At 35.4% G+C, this 27,652-nt stretch overlaps 1 protein-coding gene across 23 annotated transcripts in view; it reads right to left on the bottom strand.

The window, feature by feature from the left end:
• DLG1 (discs large MAGUK scaffold protein 1) overlaps nt 1–27,652 on the bottom strand; it is a 267,124-nt gene that overhangs the window by 140,238 nt on the left and 99,234 nt on the right. For 22 of the 23 annotated variants that reach the window (XM_060419292.1, XM_060419287.1, XM_060419286.1 and 19 more), the window contains exon 5: nt 24,639–24,803. In XM_060419292.1, coding sequence (XP_060275275.1) covers nt 24,639–24,803 — 165 coding nt within the window. Of the gene's footprint in view, nt 1–12,629; nt 12,928–24,638; nt 24,804–27,652 lie in introns of those variants that run through there. The other variant, XM_027957078.3, reaches the window with a different exon arrangement.

Consider the following 27,652-nt stretch of genomic DNA (forward strand, 5'->3'; position numbering starts at 1 on the left):
CTCCTGCATTGGCAGGTGGATTCTTTACCACTAGTGCCATCTGGGAAGCCTTGTTCTCTGTCTAGCAATAGTTAACTGCTTAATAATATCCTATGTGAAAGTAAACATGTCTTGTTCAAGAACATCTGCTCAAAAGATTTTCTCCTCTTTCCTTCTAAACTGTATTAAGTAGTAAATATCACGGACAGATCCTATTTGAAGCCTGCGGTGCCCTTCTTCCAAACTTCTGGGTTCTATTAACCTCAACTCGACCCCTAGGTCCCTTCTCAGATGGTAGCTGCTTCCTATTGTTACTATCTCTGTTTTATTTTGGTGTTCACATGTTTCCTTTTCAGTTCTCCAATTCCTTTTAAATCACCATTCATATTACATTTTCCCTGTTAAAATGATTACTGTGGTGTCTGTTTTTCTGGCTGGACCTACTCAAGGTTACCAATCCTCTTGTCAAAACATAATTCTTCATCATTCTGTAATAAGATTGCTTCTCGGTATCTCCAGATTCCCCACTTAAAAGACCAGAATATTTTACAGGATTAATTTCACGGGTGGTTGTGAAAGTGGTGATAAAGATGATGATGATAGGTTCTTTACTGATGTCAGGTATTACAGTAAGGGTTTTGTGGGTTTGTCCCATTTAATGTTTTACTAAATCTTGATCTTTGTTTTCTGCAGGTGGAAGAAAGAGACTCAGAATTTAGGTAATTTATCCAATGTGCTACAGCTAAAATAGAACAGAGCTTTAAACTCAGTCCATCATCCTCTAAAAACAACACTCTCAACCACTGCTCTCCAAAATCCTGCTATGTATTTAGTATAGTTGAAGCATTTAATTCCTAAGGTTGATATTTATCTTTTTCTGCTATATGTCAAAATACTTACAAAGTGATTATTTTTCAACTTTATGATGCTTTGATACATTCGATGGTTCCAGCAAGATTAGTCGGAGTTAAATACAGAAAAATGAGGCTGGGATACATTTCGTTTCAAATTGCAGATTATAATCTTCAGTTATTTGCCTCAGAGCCAACAAAAATTTTGTAAGGCAATCAATTGGTCCCATTCTGTCATAATAACAACTTCCTTATGCTCACAGCTGGCTGAGTCAATAGTCACAGTTTAGATTTCAAAAATACCGATAATATTGTTCAGAAAGGGACTAAACTGGGGTCTGCTAATGGATAAAGAATGAACAGGCAGCACTCCTGTTAAGAGGTGAGGCGAAAAACATCTTTTAAATAAATCTGTCTAGGGGCAGAAGTTGTGTTTAGGATTCTAAAATTCTACTTCTTCCAGATGTGATACCAGTTGGTTTACACTTGCACAAAATAGGTTCAGTCTTTGTTAACCGATCTGTACATGCCTGTACAATTGCCACATCAGTTGGTTTATTTAAAGTTTGGTAAATAAGCTGGTAATTGTAGGATACCATTCTCTGCATGATCTGAATAGCTACTCTTACCTTTATCAAAATTCTAAATTTTGATATAAGAATGGAGGACTGAAAAATGTTATCTAAATAACAGTGCCAGGAAGTACACAGTGAGAAAAATCTTTAAAGAAAATGATACTATGTCAAATTTTAACAGTAAGAATATAAGTTCTTCATATATTAATATATATGCTTCAACTTTTTCACAGAAGCCTTTGAATTAGTTTTGAAATAGACATGTTTTTATAAAATCCTGTAATGCAGACTTATAATTTTAAAGCCATAGTTGTACATAAAAATGGCTTGGGAAATTTACAATAGCCAAACCATATTTAGAAGTTCCAAACTTCTTTGTAGCCATCATCAGATTAAATGAAAATAAACGCACATAATTAACTTTATTCAGTCAACAAACAGTCATCATCTACATTCACTGCTGGGAGCCAGCACGGGAGATCCCACCCATGACAAGGTCATGCAGAGAGACCTGAAGGGCAAGGCGAGTCAGGTCTCAAGGGGTCCTCTGTCTGAGCATCTGCCCCGAAACCAAAATCTGTCTGTTTACTGTCTGCTATACTATACTCTTCTGACATTACCACCTTTTCTCTGAAAAGAGTTCACTCAGAGCTCCAGTTAACAGTCTCCTGCATATGAAAAGAATGTCTCAGTTTAAACCCCTTTAATGGCTTTCTAACTTACCTCACCAGTCTCCCCAGACTTTTACAACTTGTGAATTGTTTACAGCCCCCCAACCGTGAGAGGCATGAAGCTTAAAACATCTTAAAGATATAGAGCCTTTTAGAGTTAAGAATTAGTTTGGTGAAGAGTTTGTTAATGTTTGCCACCAGGCCTCCATATCCTTTATCTTTTAGGCACCTGGGAGAATATTAATCAATGTAAAGGGATGCAGAAATAGGAATATAGTAGTTTTGATGTTAGCAATACTAGACTTTTGAGTTAATGAATCTTCTCTTTGTTATAAATCACTGTACTCCTTTTCCTTGTTATAAATTGTTGTGTCCTTGCTATGTAAGAATGTAACTTTATTTACTGCTTTCTGAGAGTGGCACCAGACTTTGGGAAGAACCAACAATATTACCCTTATCGGAAAAGGGCTGTAAAATGTTAACTGGCCCTCTGGCCAGAAGATGATGTAAATCACCTAAGACTTATATATACAACTAGGTATGCAGAGAGAAAGCCTGGTCTCAATAAGAATCAGGGCTGCTGATGCTGCATAATTTTATATTATCCATTGATCTCTATGTACAAAAAAGGTATAAAAGGCCTTTACGGACAATAAAGGAGGGGCCAGTCACTGAAAAGACTGGTTTCCCCTGTGTCAAATCTCTCTCTCTCTTTCTCCCTCTCCCTCCCTCTCTTTTTCAGGCTGAATTCCCATCTGGGGCGCGGAGGCTCTGCCCTGGCTTCAAAGACCCACACGAGAGGGAGCCTAAGGCAGGGCACCCTCCGCTATTCAAGTGGGCACCGGTGGCCTAACGTAGACAGTGCAAGTTCCTTGTCTTGGAACTTTATTAGTTTTCCACGTAAACCAAGTTATTCAGCCTCTTTTCTCCACTAAATTTCCCACTACACTATTCTTTCCTAATCTTTTATATTTCTAAATAAGTAAGTTTTTCCTCTCCTTCGAATTACCCTGGATCCACCAGGGCAGGACCCTGGCAATTCACCACTCTACGCTCTAGGGATATAAGAAAACATACATCTATCCTATCAGCTCTTGTGAAGCTTTTGGTTTTGCAGCTGATATTAAATCATTACCCAATTGATTACTGAAATATAGTTGTGATAAGAGGTATGGAATACAATTCTCATGAAAACAAATACTCCTTGAAATAAGAAAAGAGCAAAAATGTTGTGCATGTTGAATGTCCTATTCTGACCCCAGAGGTTATGGGCCTGTCACTTTTTAGTACTGTTATTAGCAGATTATTTTAAAAGTTAACCCTAAAACTATATATATCATGCACACATACATACATGTTAGATATTAGACATTAAAATATGCAAATTGTAGTTTATGCAATAAAACATATATATTGCTATGTGTCCTTGACAAAAAGAAGTGAAAGTCAAAGTTCCTAGGTTGTGTCCAACTCATTGAGACTGCATGGACTATCGCCTACTAGGTTCCTCTGTCCATGGAATTCTCTAGGCCAGAATACTGGAGCGGGTAGCCTTTCCCTTCTCCAGGTGATCGTCCCAACCCAGGGACTGAATCCAAGTCTCCCGCATTGCAGGTGGATTCTTTACCATCTGAGCCCTCCTTGACAAAAGGACAACAACAACAGTTATGACACTACACAGAAACTACAAAGATGTACACAACAAACTTCGTATTTATGAAGAGCTTATATAACAAACTTTGCTTACTCAGTTCTTCAAACAATAGCCAATCTAATCCACCTCAAGCTATCAATGTTATTTTAACAGACTTTAGAGTAGAAAGTACGGAGTTCCCATATAACCTTTGCCCACACACATGCATTGCATCCCCATTATTAACATTTCCCACCTGAGCTGTACACTGCACAGTTGATGAATCTACAATGACGCATCACTGCTATCCAAAGTTCATAGTTTACACTAGGGTTCATTCCTGATGTACATTTACAAGTTTACACAAATGTATAATGTCAGGTATCCACCATTATAGTACCATACAGAATAGTTTTCACTGGCCTAAAAATCTGTGCTCTATTCATCCCTCCCTCTTTCCTAACTTTGGCAACTAATCTTTTTACTATCTCCATAGTTTTGCCTTTTCCAGAATGTCATATAGTTGGAAGCATAGAATGTGTAGCGTTTTCAGATTGGTGTCTTTCCCTTAGAAATATGCACTTATTGAGTTCTTCCATATCTTTTTAACACTTAATAACATTTTATCTACCCACTGAAGGTTATCTGGGTTGCTTCCAAGTTTTAGCAATCATGAATAAAGCTGCAATAAACATCTGTGTGCAAATTTTCATGTGGACATAAGTGCTCAACTCATCTGAATGAAAGCCAAGGAGTGCAACTGCTGGATTAAAGGTCAATCTGGTATTTTTTTTAAGTGAATATAATCACTGTAAACTTTTTGTTTAATCTTCATCTTTATGCTTTTCTAGTGCCCAAATTACTGGGTCTTAAACACCACTTAAACATATTTTTGAGTAGTTGTGTTTTGGGTATAAAGGGAAACAATTTCCAAATCTGAGTAATGGCATTTTTATCAAAAGTACTGGCCTTCTGAGTAGGAAATTCAACTTTGTCAAGAGACAGCATCTCACAACCAGTATAACATAATTTTTATCCCAACTTTGATTGCTTGGTAATCATTACTCAAAGAGACTGTTTCTACCCATTCTCCAGGAAATGTATTCTACTATCAGAGTTGGTATTTCCAAAGTAGTTCAAGAGGATTATCTTCTTACTCTATCTTCCAGTTTAATACAAAGGCATTACACTGCTGAATATAAGCAATTTCATTCTTTAGAGATGAAGAAAAAAATATATATTTAAATACATTTAAGTAAATACATGAATGTATTTTATACATACATATATTTGACCACTTCAAAATACAACTATCATTAGGACTGAGGCCAAATGTTTAAAACGTATATAGATAAGGTTAGGCCAATTCATGTTGGTCCAAGATGGAAATGTCTTGGTGTGAATATTTAGACCTGCTGCCTGGGAGGAACTGTCATAAGATAAAAGCTTATAGATAATAATACCATATGCCTCTGTTTGCCTGGGAAGTTTCCCTTTTCTATCAAAAGTACTCCAAGTTCGGTCAGTGATACATGCATCCTAGTTATAAGGAAACTTAATAGTTTTTCTCTTCTCTCCCTGCCTCACCTCCTCAAGGTGAAGGGTAGATAAGAAGAGCATCATCAGCTGGAGGATCAGCATAACACTGAAGTGTGACATGTTTCACAAAATGTTTAAGAGAGAATTCAGATGGATTAACAATATATAATAATAAAGAGGCAGCATTAAGTGCCATGAAGAAAAATGTTTAAAAAGATAAAAGGACAGTGATGTCTGGAATGAAGGAGTGCCTGCTACCTTAGATAAGAATCTAGAAAGATCCTCCGAGAAGGTAACAGATGAGCAGAAATCTGAAGGAAGTGAGGAACTGAACTATGAGAATATCTGAGGAAAGAATGTTCCAGGCAGAGGAAACAGTAACATCAGGTTCTGAGATAGTCACATGCTTAATTTATTTGAGAAATAGGAACAAGGCCAATACAGCAAATTAAGTGAGGGAGCAATAGGAAATGGGATTACAGACACTGCCAGGGACTAGATAATAAAGGGCCTTTTGAACTATGGTAAAGAAGGACTTAGGATTTTATTATATGTCAGATTGGAAGCCATGGAAGTGATAAAAACAAGATAATGACATGAACTGACATTCTGTAAGGATTCCTCTGGCTTCTGGGTAAAGAACAGACTGCTGAGAGTGAAGAATGGAGATAGGGAGTCCAAATAGATTATCTACTGCTGTAGTTCAGGCAACAAATTAAATAATTTTAATTAGTCATTATAGAGTAGCGAGAAGTGGTTAGATCATATATTCTAAACACAGGGCCAATAGAATTTGCTATTAAATTGTGTGAGCAAAAGAAAAAGGAACAGAAGATGATTTCAAGGGTTTTTTTATCTTCAGCATCTCAGTGATTAAATGAGGATGGGGAAAAATAATATTAGAAACTATTTTTGACATATTAACTTTCAGATACTCAATCTAAGTGGAGATATGGATTAGGAAAGCTAGATATACAAGTCTAGTGAACAGGGATTAATTAGCTCTGGACTGAAGATATGAATATTGATGTTAATTAAGGGCACCTGAATAAGATCAACTGAAATATGAGTATAAAAAAAGAAGTTCAAGGATTGATGCCCTGAGTTACTCTGTTAGTAGTTAAGAAGAGGAGGAGGATATTGCAAAGGAAATTGAGGTTGGGAGAGTAAGGAGAATGGTGTTTAAGAGTTAAATGAGAAAAGAATTTAAAGGAGGGAGTGAGTAGTCAATGTGTAAAAAGCTGTGGAAGGGTCAAGTAAAATGCAGACTGAGAATTGGTCCCTGGATTTGACAGTCTATATGCCAAGAGGGTTGTTTTAATGAGAGGTATTATGCTGAGTGTGTATGCTGATGGGAATACTCCAGTACAGGGGGAAAGGCAGATAATGCAATGAAGAGGAAATTTCAGAACTCTCTGAAAAGTCAAAGCTGATGATTTAGTACAAAAGTGATGGGTGAGATTTAAGAACACAAACGGATTATTTAACAGGATGGGAGACAGAATAAGACCATCAATTGAGAATGAGGGCCAGGAAACAGGTATTGGAAATTTAACATGCAGCTTTGGAGCCAATGTGGAGGCGGCAGAGATGCAATTAACCAAGGCTGGATCTTACCATTGAAGTGACAAAGGAGCAAGCAAGTTAAGGTTATGAAAGGTATTCTTTGAAGTTATGGGCCAAGGAATTCGACCAAGGCAAGGAGGGAAGTGGGAACATGAAAGAAGTGACAGACAGTAAAAAGTTGGGCTGGAGGTCTTTAGAGGGTTAAAGAAAAATTGTTATAGAGGAGAGAGCCGAAAAGAAAGGAAGTCACTTTGAAATGTTTGCAACCGAGATTTTGTAAGTGATATACTCAATGATAATGAGTTCTTTTAAAAAAAATATATATATATAATTTATTTATTTGGTTGCACTAAATACCAAGGATCGAACCCAGGCCCCCAGCATTGGGAGCATGGAGTCTTAGCCACCAGACCACCAGGGAAGTCCCTAAAGAGGTCTTAATATAACCATTTAAGCAGGTCACTCAAGTGAAAGAAAAAAATAAGAATCCTAGAGGTAAGGATAATCAAAGAACTGAGAGGTCAAGATTTTGGAAGGATCACATCAGGAGACTGAAAATCTCAAAGAATCATTACATGAATAGTGGACAAAGATAAGATAGTAAACCTTGGTTTAAATCATCAGTGTAAATGGTGGTTCAAATCATCAGTAAGCAGATGTGTATGACTAGATGCATAAGATGTATATGACTAGACATGAGAGGGGGTAGAAGACACTGTCAGTCTGATGACAGATACATTTTTTGAAGAGAGAAGTTACAATCATCCATAAATATCAATAATAAGCAAGGAAGACATCAACTCCACTTGTTGGTCCCAAGGTAAACAGGATGTGCTAGATAGTAATTCCACTTTTTGTGAGGGCTATAGAACAAAACAGTAATCTTGGAGGAATGCCAGATTTCTATGAGAGAAAAAAGGTGAGATAAACCATCACAGAAGAGTTTGACGATAAAGGAAACCTTGGTGATCATGAACTAGGAGTTCCAAAGAAATGAAGCACAATGAAAAGAATTGGGAGATCACAGATAAACGGGAGTTTAGAACAGATCAGAGTCAAACAGAGATAAGGAAATAAGTGACAGTGATCTGGAAGGCTTGGATTTTTTGTAGCAATTAAGATGAAAGGAATGCAAAGTATAAAATTAGTCCTGATGGCAAGCTTGGTAAAAGATTGTGTGTGCCTGCTAGTTGGTTCAACCTGTCTGACTCCTCGTGACCCCATGGACCACAACCTGCCAAGCTCCTCACTCAGTCCATGGGATTTTCCAGGCAAGAATACTGGAGCGGTTTGCCATTTCCTCCTCCAAGGGATTGATCTTTCCAACCTAGGGATCAAACCTGTGTTTCCTGTGGCTCCTGCATTGGCAGGGGCATTCTTTATCACTGAGCCATCTGGGAATCCTAGTAAAAGGTGGATAATCAGTTAAATTTTAGTTGTCTAGTTGTGATTGATTTAGCATTTGCAGAAGTGAGTGTTGGGAAAGAAGGCAAGATCAGGGAACTGGCGGGCTTATCAAGAATCTTAAGTGCTCACTGGGGTTCTTCCCTTAAATTCTGCAACTGAGGATTTAAAAGTGTACAGAATGTCTGAAAGAACTGCACTATCCTAGGTACTGTAATTCCTAATTATCTAATTTGAATTTTAAGACTATTAAAACTAAGCAATAAAAAATAATAAAACAAAATAATAAAAATAATAGCTGCCAGGCACTGTACTAAATATGTTACATGCATTTAACTATTTAATCAATTAATGAAGTTGATGTTATTGTCTTCATTTTGGGGACAGTATATCCAATGCTCCTAAAACTTAAATCTTTTCTACTCCAGAATGTACCTGTTTAGGATAAATAGTATGCTTTTATATAAATTAGCCTATTTTTCTGGTATCTGAATAGTGGGCATCTAAATGAACAGTGGTTTCTTATATTTCAATTTACGACAGAGTTTTTTTCCTCTAAAAAGCAGATTATTCAATTCATGTGGCTAATATTCACTCCTGTTAAAATTTTATTGTTCTGCTTCAATTATGGTAATTCATTATGTCTGTTTCATTCACTCCTAGGAAGAAAATTTTGCTGTCTTCAGCTTAATTTGGCATGTCAATTGTCTGGGGAAGGTAGGAAATTCTTTTTGAACATTTCTAATGATCCACATTAGGGATTCTTAAGTAACCCAAAATATGGGAACAGTTGCTAAATATACATTTGAAGTGATCTACCACATTACAGCTGTTCAAAGCTTACATGGCTACAATTTTCACTAATAACACTGACATCACCACGTAGATAAAAGCTTTTACTCAGGAAATAACCAAGTAGCAAAGTCTAGAAGTACTATGCCAGACTTCTTTAAAGCCTTGGTGAATATAACAACTGGTCCCAGATAGGAACAGAGTTGCATACACTAAATAGGACAGAGCAAATAGACATCAAAGGATCATAAATACAAAAACAGAAAGAAGGCTGAGATGAGGAACTGAGGAGGGCTCGACAATGAGTATCCCACATTTTCTATAATGACTAACCAAAATTAAGAACATTAGTAGTAATGGAGCTCAAAATAGAAAAACTTACACCAAAGTAAAATAATGCACAAGAAACTCATCTTAGCTTAACATTTAAAAAAAATTCACAATGTAAACTTTTGGGATACAGCCAAATGACAGACATTAGTGACAATTTACAAACTGCATGATTATCATCACTGGGTAAAGGGGTGAGGAAATGATGGGGGGTTTGTGTAGCTTGAAGAAAATCTGAAGAGAGAAGAAGAAAAGGGAAGTGAGGAAGAGATGGGCTACAGTGAAGAATCAAAGGCACTTATGATGGCAATAGAGTGAATCCAATAAAGATAGGTACCCAAGAGGTTTCAGATTAGGTTTCATATTTTGGAAGGTCACAAGATAACAAGGTGTTAGGTGAAAGAAATGAAAACTAATTATCAGTCAATTCCATAAACATTTACTGAGCACCAACTTCATGGCAAGCCCCATCTGAGAAGCTGAGGGAGAGGTCTTGGAGAAGTCTATAATCACTTGGCTTTCCTAACATTTAAAAAATATTAATGATTTTTCTACTAAGTTCCACATGTTACAGTAGAATCTGACACAAAATCATAGTTGTAAACACAAATATCGTAAACAGATGAGCAATTTAAGTGAATCTGTAAGTTTTCTATTTATAGAGGACATTTGATGGGATATTAAATCAGAGTAATTACTCTCAAATTAGTAAAACTGCATTTAATAACAACTGTCCAGAATGCTTAAAGTACCATGCTGCTGCAAAATCACTTCAGTCGTGTCCGACTCTGTGCGACCCCATAGATGGCAGCCCACCAGACTCCGCTGTCCCTGGCATTCTCCAGGCAAGAACATTGGAGTGGGTTGCCATTTCCTTCTCCAATGCATGAAAGTGAAAAGTGAAAGTGAAGTCGCTCAGTCGTGTCCAACCCTTAGCGACCCCATGGACTGCAGCCTACCAGGCTCCTCCCCATCCATGGGATTTTCCAGGTGAGAGTACTGGAGTGGGGTGCCATTGCCTTCTCCATAAAAGCACGATACATCATAGTTATAAGGAATTAGAATCAAAGTTAATCTTTCTATCAAATCTTAGAAAAGAATATTTCTGACAATAGTGAAACAGGAGACCTGGTAATCACTGTTGCTATTTATAATGATAGAACAAAACACTATTGTACATATATATTCATGGGTATATAGCATATGGTCAATAAACTACAAAATTTCATTAATCTACTTTAACAATATAAAAATCCTCTGGTGCTAAAAATAAAACTTATGAGTCAGTAAATGAAACATAAAAATGTATCACAGGATTAACTAACATCTAAATAGGTCTCACATTCATTCTCAGTCCTCTTACATTTCATCTTGTAAAATGAATTTCAGTGAGTTACAACAAAAGATTTTGACATACAAAATATCCAACTCATCAGTGAGGAAAACAACACAGAATGAAAAATGCTATGTTGGTACTCCAGAGCTGGAGAAATAGAAGCTAAAACTCTGACCCAAAGTCTATTATTTACAGATACGAAATACAAAGGTAATGAAAAAGACAAAATAAGTAACAGAAAAAGGGCTGAAAGAAATAGAAAGAAGTCATTTGTCAGTATACCTAAGTGATATGAACCAAATGGGAGGAAGATAAAATTTTAAATGGCTTTGTAGGATCAACTACAAATAGAGTTTTCATTAAAATCCTGACTATTTTAGTGCAATGCAATAGTAGCTTTATGGCCCAACTCCTAGGTAACTATAATGAAATTGTGTGGTTTCAATAGCTTTCTATGTAAACTATTTGGTTGTTTTTGTAGGTCCTTTATAAGATGAATTATATATCAATGGTTATGTCTGTGCATATACACATATAGTAGTGTGTATTTGAAGTTTTTAACATAACTTTCTCATTGACAATGGAAATATCACTTACTATTAATCCACAATGAATAACAATGCCACACTTTAGCCCCTGTGTCCCTTTTTGGTATATGTAATTGCAGTTAAAATTAATTAGTTAAATTCTTGGGGCAGAAGTCAATCTAAGGGTTAAATGAATCACTGCCTCTTAAGTTTTAAGTAACTTCGCCGCCTACTTATAAACTATTAATGACTCTCCCTAACCAAGTAATTTCATCTCTCTCAAAAATGTAAGAAAAACAAGTACAATATTTTTACTTAAGAAATTTAAGATTTTAAAATAAAAATTACTGAAAGACAATTCTAAAACCAAAACCAAGAAGCTTTGACAGTTACTTTATACTTACTATGCTGCTTCTAATTCTTTTTTTAAAAGATGGTTTTCAATTAAATGAATATTTCTTAAAAAGGCCCTAAGGTATGTGTCTACATTTTAATTTAAATATGATTGATGTCAAAGGACAACAGCATTCTCATCTTGTTTTTAAATTAGACTAATTGTTATGCTTTCATTTTTCCTAGAGTTGAATGAATATCTATTAAAACCATGTTTCAAAATAAAAATATTCCCCCAATCCTCCTTTAATACCAAATAATAGGTATTTCATCAAATTATTAACTTTATATTTCCTTACATTTTTAATACTCCTCAAAAAGTTGTTTTACATCATCTTTTTAAAATTTGGAGACTTTAAGTGTTTACTCAGCTCTTTGAACTGTCAACTGAATATATGATAAAATTTTATTATTATCATGTAGTTATGCAAGTTCACTGCTCTCAAATTAACCCTAGGTAATATATTTACAGAAATGGAAGGATTCATTAAATCCTTTGAATAAGCCATACTATAATAACTTTAAGATATCAGCATGTACAATAATAGCCAACTGTATTCAATTTAATCTATTCTCAAAACACTAGAAAATAAAAATACTTCAAATTTTCTTGCTTATTCACTGCAACAATCTCCCTGAGGTTATTTAATGACATATAAAAATTAAACAGATATTTTCTTTTGTCAGACATCATACTTTATAGCATTTAACACAGTCTGAAAATAAGGAGACAAGCATTATTAACGCACATTTTAATTTATGTATGAATGGCTTTATATTTTTAGAGAAGTCATTCAACAGAATCTGAGGCTGTTTTGTTTGGCATTACATAAGAGCAAAAGGGAAAATATTTTTGTTTCCCCTTCTGTGCTAAAGAGCTGCATAGATGGGACTGAAAAAACACATTTCTGCGCACCCAGGGTTTCAGTGCGTAAGATAATGTTTTAATAATAAGAAATCTATACTAATACATTTCTGCAAAGCAACACAAACCAAAATATACTGAAAATAATTTCAACAAGTGGTATGTTACCTGGGTGGAGCTGGTGGCTACCGAGATGCAGTCAATAAAGCTGTGTCTTCGAGTGAAAAATGCAACTATCTGCTGCCAGCGTGAAGGTTCTGGCTCAGCTTGCAGTTCATCTGATGAGCCCTTTTTTGCCCAGTGTTTTTGCTTTGGGCCTACTGAGCCATGGCTAGAGCTAGTATTGCCTCCTCGACTGGCGCGAGAGTATAGAAGTGTGTTGTTCCCGAAAATGTAATTCATCTCTGCAGCCCTGCAGGTGGTTGCCAAGCAGTCTTACTTCTCTACCAGCTGCTGAGTGGTGAATGATCGGTAAAAACTGCAGCTAGAATTACAGCAGCATCACTTGTAGATCAGGGAAAATAAAAACCTTGAGAAAGGATGCTCATTTTCTCTGTAATTTCTTCCCATGAAAGAGCTTGCATCTTTCCTCTGTACCTGTTGTTAGCTGTATGATGGCTGAGTTTATATTTGTAGGCAAAAAAGACGGCATAAGGTGGATTTCTTTCTCATGATTATTTTTTCACCAGCGTCTGCAGGAACCAAAAGCTGTTCTTTTGTTAGCTGATAACTAGACGGACTGAAATCCAGGAAGTGAGCTCGATTAGCAGGTAAAGAAGGATGTTATAAACACTGGACTACTAAGACCCTTTGGGGCTGCCTGATTTAATGCACTGGGTGGAGAAACCCTGGATTACCAAGTTCAATCACAGTCTGAAGTAAAATCCAATGGCATCTTCACTGCTTAAATAAATTATAAATATGAACTGAATTTAAAAATACAAGAAGATTCTCTCTGCCAATACTTCTAATTGTTTAAAACAATTTTACTAAAGGAGTCTTTTTCATTCAGATATAAATTTCTACATCGAGAAGGCACTTATATTAAACAGCACTAAGGTTTTAAAAGGTACCATCTACATTAAACTCTGAGGATCTAATGACACAGAGAAGTCCATTTGGAATGTAACCTGACCATTTTATGTAATATATTGGTCTTAAGTGCTTTGATTAACTGAGTTTGATGACAGAATAATTAGCAAAATAAGTATTTGGCTTCTGGTATTTCTGAGATAAAAAAAAGCGTTGTTATCAGCATCATCCTTCTCAAATATGTTATAAACATTAAGATTATCAAGTTATGAATTTGTAAAAATACAAAAAGGTTAAATTTTTTATTTTATAGCCAATAAAACATTTTTTCTATAAAAATACTACATAAATAATACTCTGGTTCACAAAATAACACTGTTTGTTAAATAGATACTTTCTAACATCTAATATCTAGGTCTGTATTTCTCCACACAGCAGTCCACCTCAGAATCACCTAGGGTGCTTGCTAAAAAAAAAAAAAAAAAAATGCAGACTGGTATCCTCTCCCTATCTGAATTTTTAGGGGTATGGGAGATCTGAGAATTTTCACTTTTAAATAGCCCCTAAATAAGCACCCTCAAGTTGAGAACCAGAAACTCCTAAATCTGTCCGCTTAATACTGTGCTACATTAGTATATAACACAATATATTGCTATTATAAACAATATGTGAATAAAAATGCTACTTCAAAATTTACTAGAAGTTGAGTAATCCAATTTTAAAGTTGATATAACCGTATCATAATTCCCAACCTCAGCCATGAGTATTTTTTTTCAGATGCAGATCTACAAAATCTTGCTTACTTTTGGTTACCGGCACCAACTAAGTGCAGCCTACTGGAATGTGGCATTGGCAAACCACAACCTCTAGGTCTACTACAAATCCTGATTTGGCAAGAAAAGATGCAAACACTGTCTCTATGATTCCACCTCTAAGATACAAACACATGCCCCAAAAGGCTTGAGAGTCATGTGGGACTGCTGGAAGTAATATGTTTTGTGATAGATTATAGCAAAGTTTGCTTTCTCCCAAGGACTCCACAAACAGTTGCTGCAGTTTTATGGCCATACACAGATTGGTCTTATCTATTTGGGGGTAGGGGAATAGAGCAAACACTAAGGGTAGACAAAGAACTAAGAATACTCTCTAAAGAAAAAAAACCCTAAAAATAAAAAATCTTACCATGGACCAGGTACTGATCAGTGTGGTTTACACAAAAGCTCTAGTAATTGGTTGTGGGCTCAGACAAGTGAGACTCTTTGTGACCACATGGACTATAGCCTGCCAGTCTCCAAGAATACTGGAGTGGATTGCCATTTTCTTTCTCCAGGGGATCTTCCCAATCTCCAGGGATTAAACTTGTGTCTCTTGTGTCTCCTGCCCTGGCAGGGAGATTCTTTACCACTAGCACCCCCTGGAAGCCCAATTAGTGTGGTTTATACAAATGCTCTAGTAATTGGTTTCGCCCCTAAATGTGTGTCTTGACCCATATATGATGGAAAACTAGGGTAGAAACCTAGATTTTATATAGATTCCGTTACCCTGGATTGGTAAAGACGATATTGAAAACAAATGTTGAATGCAAATATCTTATCCAAGTTGAAAACAGTATCAACATACAGTCATTCATATACAATAATTTCTTATGCTAGGGAGCTTTTAACTGGGAACAATTAAACACTAACAGAATATTCCATCCCATACATGGGATGAGAAATACTTCGCAATATATAAATTTCCTATGTAAATCCAATGACATTATAAAAAAATCTTTGAGACAGGTTTCTTCATGAAAATGTCCCATTACCTAGCTACAGAAATTTAGGATCATCTCATCAATTGCCCATAGTCAACACCCGCACACAAAACCGTGTATGTACCTAACTCACAATTGGTTTCATGCAATCTGATTGGGAAGCAGAAGGCACCCAAGTCCTCACTGATCTCTGCTTTAAAATAACCCAACCCATGTGGCAAAGCTGAAAGATACTCTATTCCATTAAAACAAAATTTTAATTATAGAATTTGAAAAGTCTATTTAAAATAGTATACTTTAAAAAATACCACACAATGTTTAAATCACCAAAGAGAACACTATTAAGATTTTAATATGATATATGAAGAATTAACATTTTATTTTTACAGTCAAATTCTCTACTACTGAGCTATACTCCACACCTAGTATTCTTTTTTCTGTATAGCTTAATCTTTCTTTTTCAAAGAACGATAATATTATCTACAGCAGAACTCTAAACAAGAGGAGGACACTTCCCAGGTGGCATAGTGGTAAAGAATCCACCTCCCAACGCAGGAAAGTTTGACCTCTAGGTTGGGAAAATCCCCTGGAGGAGGAAATGGCAACCCACTCCAGTATTCTTGCCTGGAAAATTCCACGGACGGAGGAGCCTAGAGGGCTAGTCCATAGCGTTGCAAAGGGTTGGAGACAACTGAGTGTGCACGCGCGCGCGCACACACACCCACACATACACAATAGCAGAAAGCATAATTAAACAAAGTCCATTTAGTGGATTTTCACATACTTTAAATATGATCATGAAAAATTTATGACTATGAGAAATGTTTATTTTATAACATTATATACAGAAATAAAGACAGTTCAAAAATTTCTACAGGATAGGCCCTCAATTACTTATATACATTTTGAAACTTGCAAATAAACCCAAAGACTTTAAGATATAGTAACAAAGGCACTGATTAAACAATCTTGGTGAAAATATTTTAAAGGTTGAAGGATGAGAGGAAAAACAATACTGAACCTCTAAAATACTAGAAAAAAAATTACTAAGTAACCACAAAGTCAACAATACTATAAATGCAACATAACATTTTCCTACCTTTTTATCTTTATAATATGGCTTACTAAATTTTAAAACATGCAGCTGTGCTAAGTTAAGAAAAGATTAAACTAAGAAGTTTAATAACATAGATTTGTTATTTACCTGATCATTTATACACAAATTCCTTCTGTATGAGCGCCATCTAGTGGTCATATTGTATGCAAACTGTGTGCTCAACTTAGTACATGAGTCATCCAAGAAAGATAAAATTCAACAGTATTTTAAGATGCTCTGGAGTTGTGAAAACAAAGTTGATTTCAAAAAGTACTCAGTATGTATTCAAAGTGGGAAAGATTCTATTCCTGTAGCCTTTAGTTCCAAAGCCACATGTTTGCTTATATCCATTCTTCTGCTACCCCTGTTTCTCACAGTATTAAAAAAACTACTAACTGCTGCTGGATTAAATGCTTCCAGGCTAGAAGACAGACTTATTTAAAGTAATTATCTGTTCACATACCTGGTTCTGTCTTCAGTTTCAAGTCCCTCAACTACATTTACTTTGCAAATAAAAAATAATTTTCCTTGTCACTGAAGACAAAGTCAAAACACGAACTCTTATCTATCCAATGTCGATTGTAACATCTTATACTAAGCCATCGCACCCTTGTCACTCCTTCTAGATTCAAATCTATTTTGAAAAAGGCTGAGATTTTACTTGTTCAATTTACAGTTCTGGCCATTTTTCCTAATTCTTAGATCATTTTCAGTTACAGAATCTTAAACATTGTTTTTATCATATCTATCATATGACTATATTTAGAACTATTTAAAATCTAACCTTAAAGATTCTCATATACCTCAGAAATCTACCCACTATGTCTGTATCCTTTGAGTTAGGATTTTTCAACATTATGTCGCCAACTTCTTTCTTGAAACTGTTTAGCACTGGCAAGAAACTTCCCTTTTAGAGTCCTAAATCACAACTACTTTTAAAAAATAATCAATTTTTTTTGGCCACACCTAATGGCATCTTTAGTTCCCCAAGCAGGGATTAAACCAGTGCCACCTGCAGTACAAGCACAGTCTAAACCACTGGACTGCCAGGAAAGTCCAAATCATACTTTTATGTTTTATGCTAATAACAGAATTAAGTAACTTTCAATCACTATCTTATTTCATTCATTACTTCAGTAAAGAGAATCAGCATTAACACTACAACACCTTGACAGATTATTTTACATGTTTCATGGTGGCAAAACCTTCATAGGGCCACTCATAAGCTCAGGATCAAGGTCTTTCTTACTTTGTCCTCATTTCCTAACAACCATCCTAAACATCAGCTACAGTTCATGAACTTCTCTGCATTTTTACAGTTTCCTCAGACAATCACCCTCCCACTGTACTTATTTTCTCCAGTAACTGTCTTCTCTTAATTGACATCTTGTACACATCCTTCAGCACTTGTCCAAATGTCAACTTTCTTTTTTAGAATACTTCAAGAATTTAATTTCTCTCTTTTTCATGTTACATCATACCATGTTATAATATCTCCCCATAAAAAATACCAATCATTGAAGTTTAACAAACTTATCAGCACAGATGTTTAATAAATGCTAAATGTATGTTATTTAATAAATAAAACTAATATTCTAACAGTTGATTTTTAAAGCAATCATCTATTAATCTTATTTTTCTATTAACATTCCAAAGAATTGTGAACAACAAAAGTAGTGTCTAATTTACATTCTACTCAGCAAATCACTACTATTCGAAGGTAACTTTTCAAATTAAGAAAATAATAATCCATATACAGCCATGAAATTAAAAAAACCTTTACTCCTTGGAAGGAAAGTTATGACCAACCTAGATAGTATATTCAAAAGCAGAGACATTACTTTGCCAACAAAGGTCCGTCTAGTCAAGGCTATGCTTTTCCCAGTGGTCATGTATGGATGTGAGAGTTGGACTGTGAAGAAAGCTGAGCGCCAAAGAATTGATGCTTTTGAACTGTGGTGTTGGAGAAGACTCTTGAGAGTCCCTTGGACTGCAAGGAGATCCAACCAGTCCATTCTGAAGGAGATCAGCCCTGGGATTTCTTTGGAAGGGAAATGATGCTAAAGCTGAAACTCCAGTACTTTGGCCACCTCATGCGAAGAGTTGACTCACTGGAAAAGACTCTGATGCTGGGAGGGATTGGGGGCAGGAGGAAAAGGGACAACAGAGGATGAGATGGCTGGATGGCATCACTGACTCGACGGACGAGTTTGAGTGAACTCCGGGAGTTGGTGATGGACAGGGAGGCCTGGTGTGCTGCAATTCATGGGGTCGCAAAGAGTAGGACACAACTGAACGACTGAACTGAACTGAACTCTATGTATAGTACAGTGTTACTTGCTTCATTCCAACCACAATACTATAAAAGTTGCGAAGCTCTTTATATTAGCTTTAAAAAAAAGACAAAAGACTGCTAATCTGGTAATCTTATATATATTTTAAATAAAACATACTTCATTATTAAGCTTCCTAAAACATTTGCAGCTATTTGTAAAAATTTTTTTAAATTAAAACTTGCCTTATGTCAAAATAAGGCTGCTTTTTAAATATTTGGTTTCTAACACAAAGTAACCTCCATTTTGCTATTATACTACCCCAGTTCTATGCTCCCTCCTCAAATTTTAATCTATGCATGAGACAGGAGAAGCAGGAAGAAATATCCCAAGTGGCGCAGTTTTAATAATTCTTAAATTACAAATGTATCAGAAAATAGTCTCTCAAAAATCCAGTCTATATTTCTGACCCAATAATTTGACTTCTGGAAAACCATTCTAAGAAAACAACCTAAACATACTTTACATGCCCCATGATGATTCATTGCAGCCATCTTTATGAAAGCTAGTAAAAATGGAAATAACAAATAGTGAACACCAGAAGTATTCATCAAATCAAAGTACAAATATACTATGTAATATTATGTATCAGGTTTAAAAAAAATTTAACATGAGAAAATGTGTAAAACAAGTTTATAATAGGGAAAAAAAACTGTCTTAAAAACAGTAAGATGTAAAGTATGACTTAGAAACAGGTGAAAGAGAAGTTAGGTAATTTCTTCTAATGGTAAAGAAAATCCTTATCAGTTCCCAGATATAAATCAAGAGAGCCAGCAAGCAAAACAGAGAATACAATGATGATATCCAATTTCTCTACCTAACTGCACCAGAAGTTTATCTATAACTATTTCAGAGACTGATGCTGTTAATATCTTATACAAGAAAACAAAATGAGAAACAGCAAGATAATGGCATATAAGAACTGATAAATTCAGCTGCTTTCCAATGAGACCAGCTGAATTATTACCATAGTACACTCAGGTGCTTTGAGGCTAGTATTTTATTGATTGTAACCAAAATTTGTCAAAGATTTGCATACCAATACTCAAACTGCCACTTCACTATGGCAATAGTATAACACCAGCAAACTGTAAGACGTAAGCCAATTTCAGACAAGATAAAATACAAAAAAGGTGTGGTTTATAACTAATAGTAAAGGAAATTTTAAGCTCCATAACATACTTCTTTAAATAAACCTCTGTCAACCTTTTCATACTGTTCATGGTGTTCTCAAGACAAGAATACTGAAGTGGTTTGCCATTCCCTTCTCCAGCGGACCACATTTTGTCAGAACTCTCCACCCTGGCCTGTCCATCTTGGGTGGCCCTACACACAGCATGGCTGTGTGGACAAGGCTGTCCATTGAGTTGGACAAGGCTGTGGTCCATGTGATCAGTTTGGTTAGTTTTGTGGTTGTGATTGTGGTTTTCATTCTGTCTGCCCTCTGATGAATAAGGATAAGAGGTTTATGGAAGCTTCCTGATGGGAGATATTGACTGTGGGGAAAACCGGATCTTGTTCTGATTACTTTGCTGACAAAAGTTTTTCTAGTCAAAGCTATGGTTTTTCCAGTAGTCGTATGGATGTGACAGCTGGACCATAAAGAAAGCAGAGTCCCAAAGAATTAATGCTTTTAAACTGGGGTGTTGGATTCTTGAGAGTCCCTTGGACAACAAGGAGATACAATAGTCAATCCTAAAAGGAAATCAACCCTGAATATTCATTGGAAGGACTGCTGCTGAAGCTGAAGCTTCGACACTTTGGCCACCTGATATGAAGAACTGACTCACTGGAAAAGACCCTGATGCTGGGAAAGACTGAAAGCAGGAGGAGAAGGGGACAACAGAGGATGAAATGGTTGGATGGCATCACTGATTCGATGGACATGAGTTTAAGCAAGCTCTGGGAGTTGGTGATGGACAGGGAAGCCTGGTGCGCTGCAGTCCATGGGGTCGCAAAGAGTCAGACACAACTAAGCAACTGAACTGAACTGTCAAACTTGTCTTTAAAAAGCCCGGGAAGGGGGAAAATGCGATGAGAGATATAATCCTTTATCATTTAATAAGTAACTGCAATGGACAAAAGCATTTTTAAAGCAGATACCAAAAGAATATGGCAAAACTGACTTAGTTCTCTTATGGTAAGAAAATCAGGAGAAAAGGAGTCAAATTAAGGAATCAAGTGAAAGAAAATCTTTAAAAAGTAGTAACATTTTCTCTTTCAATAACTGGAAATACTTAGTCTCACTGCAGAGTGAGGATTAAATTAAGAGATGTCAGAAATTTACTTTAAAATGCTTCAAGACAGACAGTAAAGATGTGTATGGTGGTTCAGTTACGCTAGGTTCGAGAGCAGTGTTTCTCAGCAGCAGCTATCTATCAGAAAACACCTAGAGAACTGTTGTAACTCTCCAAAGCTAGACTCTATCCCAGAACAATTAAATCATAATCTCTGAGATATAAATTTTAAAACTTTTTAAAGTGATTTCAATGTTCAGCCACAGCTGAGAACCATTACTTTATGGACAGTCAGTTGTCCTAATCAAGAATTCACATTCCTAGACCAGTCAGCTAACATTTAAGTATAAAGTAAATGGCTACTGTAGGAATTTTGCTATATCAATCTTTGATCAACACCAAAAGCTCCCCAAATATAATGAATGAAGTGGGCTTTCACTGCTGAAATTCATTATACTTCATTTATATGAACTGGCTGAATTAAAGATGCAATCCACTCATGTACAAGGGAAAGAAAAGTCTCTGAAGAGGCTTAGAGCCTTAGGGATAGCACTTTAGGTTTAATCCCCAAGATGTCCAGAAATTCTATTTAACAAAATCTTGGTCTCTGGAATATTGTTTTATTTGCCGAGAGTGAGCATTTTTTGCAACAACAGAAAGTTGAGGCTTCATCATATTTAAAGAGGCTAAGGACTTCCCTGGAGGTCCAGTGGCTAAGACTCTGAGCTTCCACTGCAGGGGAACTGGGTTCAATCCCTGGTCAGGGAACTAGATCCCACATGCCACAACTAAGATGCAGCCCAGCCAAATAAATAAATAAATAAAATTTAAAGAAGCTATATATAATACTTTATGCTACCTGGCTCATTATCTGTTTAAATGTCTGCTTATATGAGAATCTGCATACCTACAGAAGTAACTACCAAACACCTACAAAAAAACTGAGAGCTTGAGTGTGTGCAAACTGACTTTGGACAATTTTTAACAATTATAACCACCAAAAATCCAAAATATTAGAAACAAGAATCATACATACCTGGGAGGGATTTTCAACTGAAGAAATAGGTTTTATTAATTCAGTCAAGAGAAAATAGGCATAGGCTGATAAGAACAGCATGGAAAGCAGGAAGGGGTGCTTCAAATTTGTCTTCTAAGGTTCTTTTGTTGTTCAAAATGAGAGTAAATTTATTGTTTAAATTTCTGTGAGTGAAACATGTATATTAAAGCTTCTAAAACAATTTCTAGAATGACCATTAAATGAAAAGAAACAGAACAACTTCCAAGCTAGTAAGAAGGAAAAGAGATGAAAAAATAAAATTGAAAGGAACACATGAAGGGACTTCCCAGATGGTGCAGTGGTAAGGAATCCACCTGCCAGCGAAAGAGACACAGGAGATGGGTTCAATCCCTGGGTTGGGAAGAGTCCCTGGAGTAGGAAATGGCAACCTATTCCAATATTCTTGCCTGGAAAATTCCATGGACAGAGGAGACTGGCTGACTACAGTCCATAAGGTTGCAAAGAGTCAGACATGACTGAGCATGCATGCAATGCAATTAAAATACTTTTAAACAACTCATGGGGCAAAGAAAAATCACAATGGAAATAAAAAGCTTGAATGATGATAAACACTGCATATTAAACCTGTAGGTTACAGACAAAGTGCTATTTAAAGGAAAATTTACAAATTCAAATAGCATTATAAAAAGCTGATACCGTAATAAGCAACCAAACTGAGAAGCTAGGGGGAAAAAATATATCAAACGGAATAAACTCATGAAAAGTAGGAAAAAATAAAATAATACTGGTAAGAGGAGAAAGGGAAAAAAAATAGAAGGAAAACTGTCTCTGTCACTAACAGCCAACTGATTTTTTTTCCCCCTGTGTACTTTACTTTCATTTATCCTTCCAGGGGAAGATCAGACTGCCTCTGCCAAACACAATCTTTGACTGATATGGAGGCTATCCACACATTTATATATGTACATAAGCATGTGCGTGTGTGTATATATATATGTATATGTGTATATGAAATGGGGCGGGTGTGGCAGCACATGGGAGAGGAGCACAGGAGAAGATTTCTTTTAAAAGACATGTTCTTTCCAGTGGTCATGTATGGATGTCAAAAGAAAAAAAAAAAAATAAAAGACATGTTCTTATTTACTTATTTAGGTATACAGTTGATCTACAATGTTGTATTAATTACTGCTGTACAACAAAGTGATTCAGTTATAAATATATATACTTTTTTTCATATACACATTTTTAATACTCTTTCCATTATGGTTTACCATAGGATACTGAATATAGTTCTCTGTGCTACACAGTAGGACCTTTTTGTTTATCCATTCTACATACAAAAGCTTTCATCTCCTAGTCCCAACCTTCCAATCCATCCCTCCTCCAACCCCCTTCCCTTGGCAACCATCAGTCTGTTTTCTAGTAAAAGACATGGTTCTCTGAAAGTGACCCTTCTTCGGCAAGAATAATCAAGGGGGGAAAAAGGCATAAATCAATACTAGGAGTAAAAAAGGGGCTACACCTAAATATGCTGTAGACATTTAAAAAAAATAGGATGTTGAAAATATTTCAAAGTAAATATGACATGGACAAATATCTAGAAAAACGATTAATTAAAAATCTTAGTGATACTATATAATCATTAAACTTTTAAACCAGTAATATGAATTCATCCCTCAAAGAGAATTATAAAATCCACTTTAAGGTTTACTAGTAGGAAATGATTCTTATATAAAATACATACAACTAACAAAGGATTAGAATCCAGAATATATAGTGAATTTGTACAAATCAGTAAAAAGAAATATCCAATACAAAAAGGAAAAAAATTCTTGAGAAAGTATGTCACAGAATAGGAAATCTAAATGATCAGTATTATCAAACAGTGCAATAAAAACTAAAGTCACAGTAAGATGCTACTTCAAATCCAAAACAGCTGGATATTTTTTGGAGGAAAAAAACAACTGAGACTATAGATCAATTAAAACTGTTACATACTGCTGTTGAAAATATAAATTATACAACCAGTTGGAAAAATAATCTGGTGTTATCCGTAAAGATGTTACATATAACCTACAATTTTAACCATATTTTTAACACTAGTAATAATCTGAAAATAACAGCCATCAAAAGTAAGGTAAATTATAGTATATTCATAAAAAAGAAAACTCTAGGGCAATGAAAATAATGAATTTTGAGAATATAATGTTGAGCAAAAAACGCAAGTTGAAATTACACGTAGTATAATTCCAATTATATAAAACAAAAACAGGCCAAAGAAACAATATACTGATTAGAAATCTAAACACGTGAAACCAGGACTGTGGTTACTTCTGAGGGGAGAAACAAGGGGATGGTGTCAGGTAAAGCCACATGTTGGACTTTAAGATACTGTTAAGCTGTTTTTCTGAACCTACTAACTTTTTTACAAGTTTAAAAATATTTCATTGTGGGTATTTGAAATATAATACCTATTTCCTTAATGAGAACTCTTAGGCTTCAAGATCGTATCAATGAATAAAATTTCTTTATAAAATACAGTTTTAAAATATCTTTAGAATGCTAATAAATAACATGAAATTTCTTACAACTATAAAAACCAGAAACAACTAAGGTCGGAAAATCATACATTAAAGAACATTTCTAAGCATTAATAACAAAAGTAACAAATAATTCATAGCAACAAAATTAAGTTATTATCTTACCTTTACTGGTGAAATATGAGAGTGAGAAACAAATCCATGGACATTTTCAATTTCTGACAGGTTCTTCTCTGAGACATGAACCAATTCCGGACCTATCACCTCATTAGTGATTTGTGGAGAAATGTGTTCTTGAGGGGGTGTATCTTCATCCTGATACCGGTATTTCTGTAAAACACAAAATATTATTAAATATGAGAAAGCTCTGAAAAGTAGCATGAATTCAAGATTCAAATCATGATTTTCGTAACTACCCAAATAATAATATTTAGCTACATGAAAAGTGTATTTTATGATTTAATAGTAAGTCTGAGAGACATGGTTCTCCATTTTAAAGTCATGCCAATATTTTAATAAAGTTATCTGATTATTAAAAATAATTGACAATCTGGGAAGATGGCAGAGTAAGAAACACCAGAAATCTGTCGCTCCCACCTAAGTAACGGCTGTACAGGCATAATCCGTCTGATATAATTTTGCAAATCCTGAGTCTGCTGAAGGCTTGCAACATCAGGGGAAAACTTGAATGTATATGTGTTTAATTTGGATCAGTTTTACCACCTCTGTTCAACATGGTACTGGAAGATGTAGCCAGAACAATAAGGCAAGAAGAAGAAATAAAAGGCATCAAATTGGAAAGGAAGAAGCAGTATTATCTCTGCCTTCTATGAATAAAGACTCAGCAAAAAAGCTGTCAGAACTACTGAATACAGCAAAGCAATGGGACACTGCTTTGTATCCTACAAAAGTCGACACACAAAAATCAGCTGCATTTCTATTAACAATCGGTTGTAGTTGTATATACATACAATCTGAAAACTACGAAGACAATCTATTTACAATAGCATTAAAAAAAACAGGAATGGACTCAACCAACAAGGTCAAAGACTTGGGCCATGAAAACTACAAAATATTGATAAGCAAAATTAAAGACAACATAAATAATTGGAAACACATCCTGTATTCATAGGTTGAAGATTTAATATTGGTAAGATGTCAATAGTACTTAAATCAATACTGCAAATTTAATCCAATTCCTATCAAAACCCCAATGACATTTTTTATAGAAATTTAAAAACCCATCCTAAAATTCATTTGGATCTAAAGGGATTCAAATAGCCAAAATAACCATGAAAAAAAAGACCAAAGCTGAAAGGCTCACTCTTTCTCATTTCAAAACTTACTACAAAGTCACAGTAATCAAAACAGTTTGTTATTGCATGAAGACAGACATATGGACCAATGGAATGAAGCAGAATTCAGAAAAAGACCCTCACACACATAAATTATTTTTCACAGGGGTGCCAAGACCATCCAGTAGGAAAAGACATTCTTTTCAACAAATGGTGCTGCAAAAAATCACATACTGACACATAAAAGGATGAAGTTGGACCCTTACGAAATACTATATACAAAAATTAACTAAAGGTGGATTGAGGACATAAATGTAAGACCTAAAAGAACAAAACTGTTAGAGGAAAAAACCTTAAGATACTGCATTTGGCTATGACACCAAAGGCAGAAGTAACAAAAGAGAAAAACTGATAAGGGATTAATGTCCAGAATATACAGAAAACTTCTAAAATTCAACAAAAACAAACAACTAAATTAAAAAATGGGCAAAGAACTCCAAAAAAGATATACAAAGAGCCAGTAAGCACATGAAAAGATGCTCAACATTACTATCATTAGAGAAATGCAAATCAAAACTATGAGGTACCACCTGACAATTATTGGAATGGCTACTACTAAAAAACAGCCAAGGTACTACTGTATAGCACAGAGAAATATATGAAATATATTTAATATCCTATGACAAACCATAATGGAAAAGAATGAAAAGAATATATGTATCTATATATATAAGAAAGGATGTATATTTGTAATTGAATCACTTTGCTGTATAGCAGTAATTAACACAATATTGTAAATCAACTATAGTTTAGCAAAAGAATTATTTTTTTAAAAAGTCTGGTTTAAAAAAAAACCAGAAAACAAACATTGGTAAGGATGTAGAGAAATCAGAATGCTTTGCACTAGTGGTAGAAATGTAAAACGGTATAGCCACCATAGAAAAGAGTATGGTGGTTCCTAAAAAAATTGAAAATATGATTACCATATGACCCAAGAATTCCAATTCTGAGCATATAACCAAAAGAACTGAAAGCACAGTCTTGAAGAGAGAGTTCTACACCAGTGTTCATAGTAGCATTACTCACAGTAACTAAAACATGGAAGAAACCCAAGGATCTACCAATGGATGGGTGGATAAGCAAAATGAGGTATATATACACAATGGACGGAGAAGGCAATGGCACCCCACTCCAGTACTCTTGCCTGGGAAATCCCATGGACGGAGGAACCTGGTGGGCTGCAGTCCATGGGGTCGCAAAGAGTCGGACACGACTGAGCAACTTCACTTTCACTTTTCACTGTCATGCATTGGAGAGAGAAATGGCAACCCACCCCAGTGTTCTTGCCTGGAGAATCCCAGGGACGGGGGAGCCTGGTGGGCTGCTGTCTATGGGGTCGCACAGAGTCGGACACGACTGAAGCGACTTAGTAGTAGTAGTAGTATACACAATGGAATATTATTCAGCCCTAACGAAGGAAATTCTGTAATATGTTACAACATGGATGAACCTTATAGATATTATGCTAGTGAAATAAGCCAGTCCCAAAAGGCAAATACTTTATGACCCCACTTACATGAGGTACTTAGAGTGGTCAAAATCATAAAGACAGAAAGTAGAATGGTGGTTGTCATGGGCTGGCGGGAGGAGAAAATTCTGAGTTACTGTTCAACAGGCACAGAATTTCAGTTTTACTAGATTAAAAGTTATGGGAATGGAAAGTGGTTATGGTTGTTCAACAATGTAGATGCATTTAATACCACTGAACTGCAAACTCAAAAATGGTTAAGGTGGTAAATTTCATCTTATATGTATTTTTACCACAATAAAAAATAAGTACAAATAAGATTTCAAAGCTAGGTGAAAAAGAAACCTGAACACTGA

This window comes from Ovis aries, chromosome 1 (assembly GCF_016772045.2).
Source record: "Ovis aries strain OAR_USU_Benz2616 breed Rambouillet chromosome 1, ARS-UI_Ramb_v3.0, whole genome shotgun sequence".
Taxonomy (NCBI): Eukaryota; Metazoa; Chordata; class Mammalia; order Artiodactyla; family Bovidae; genus Ovis; species Ovis aries.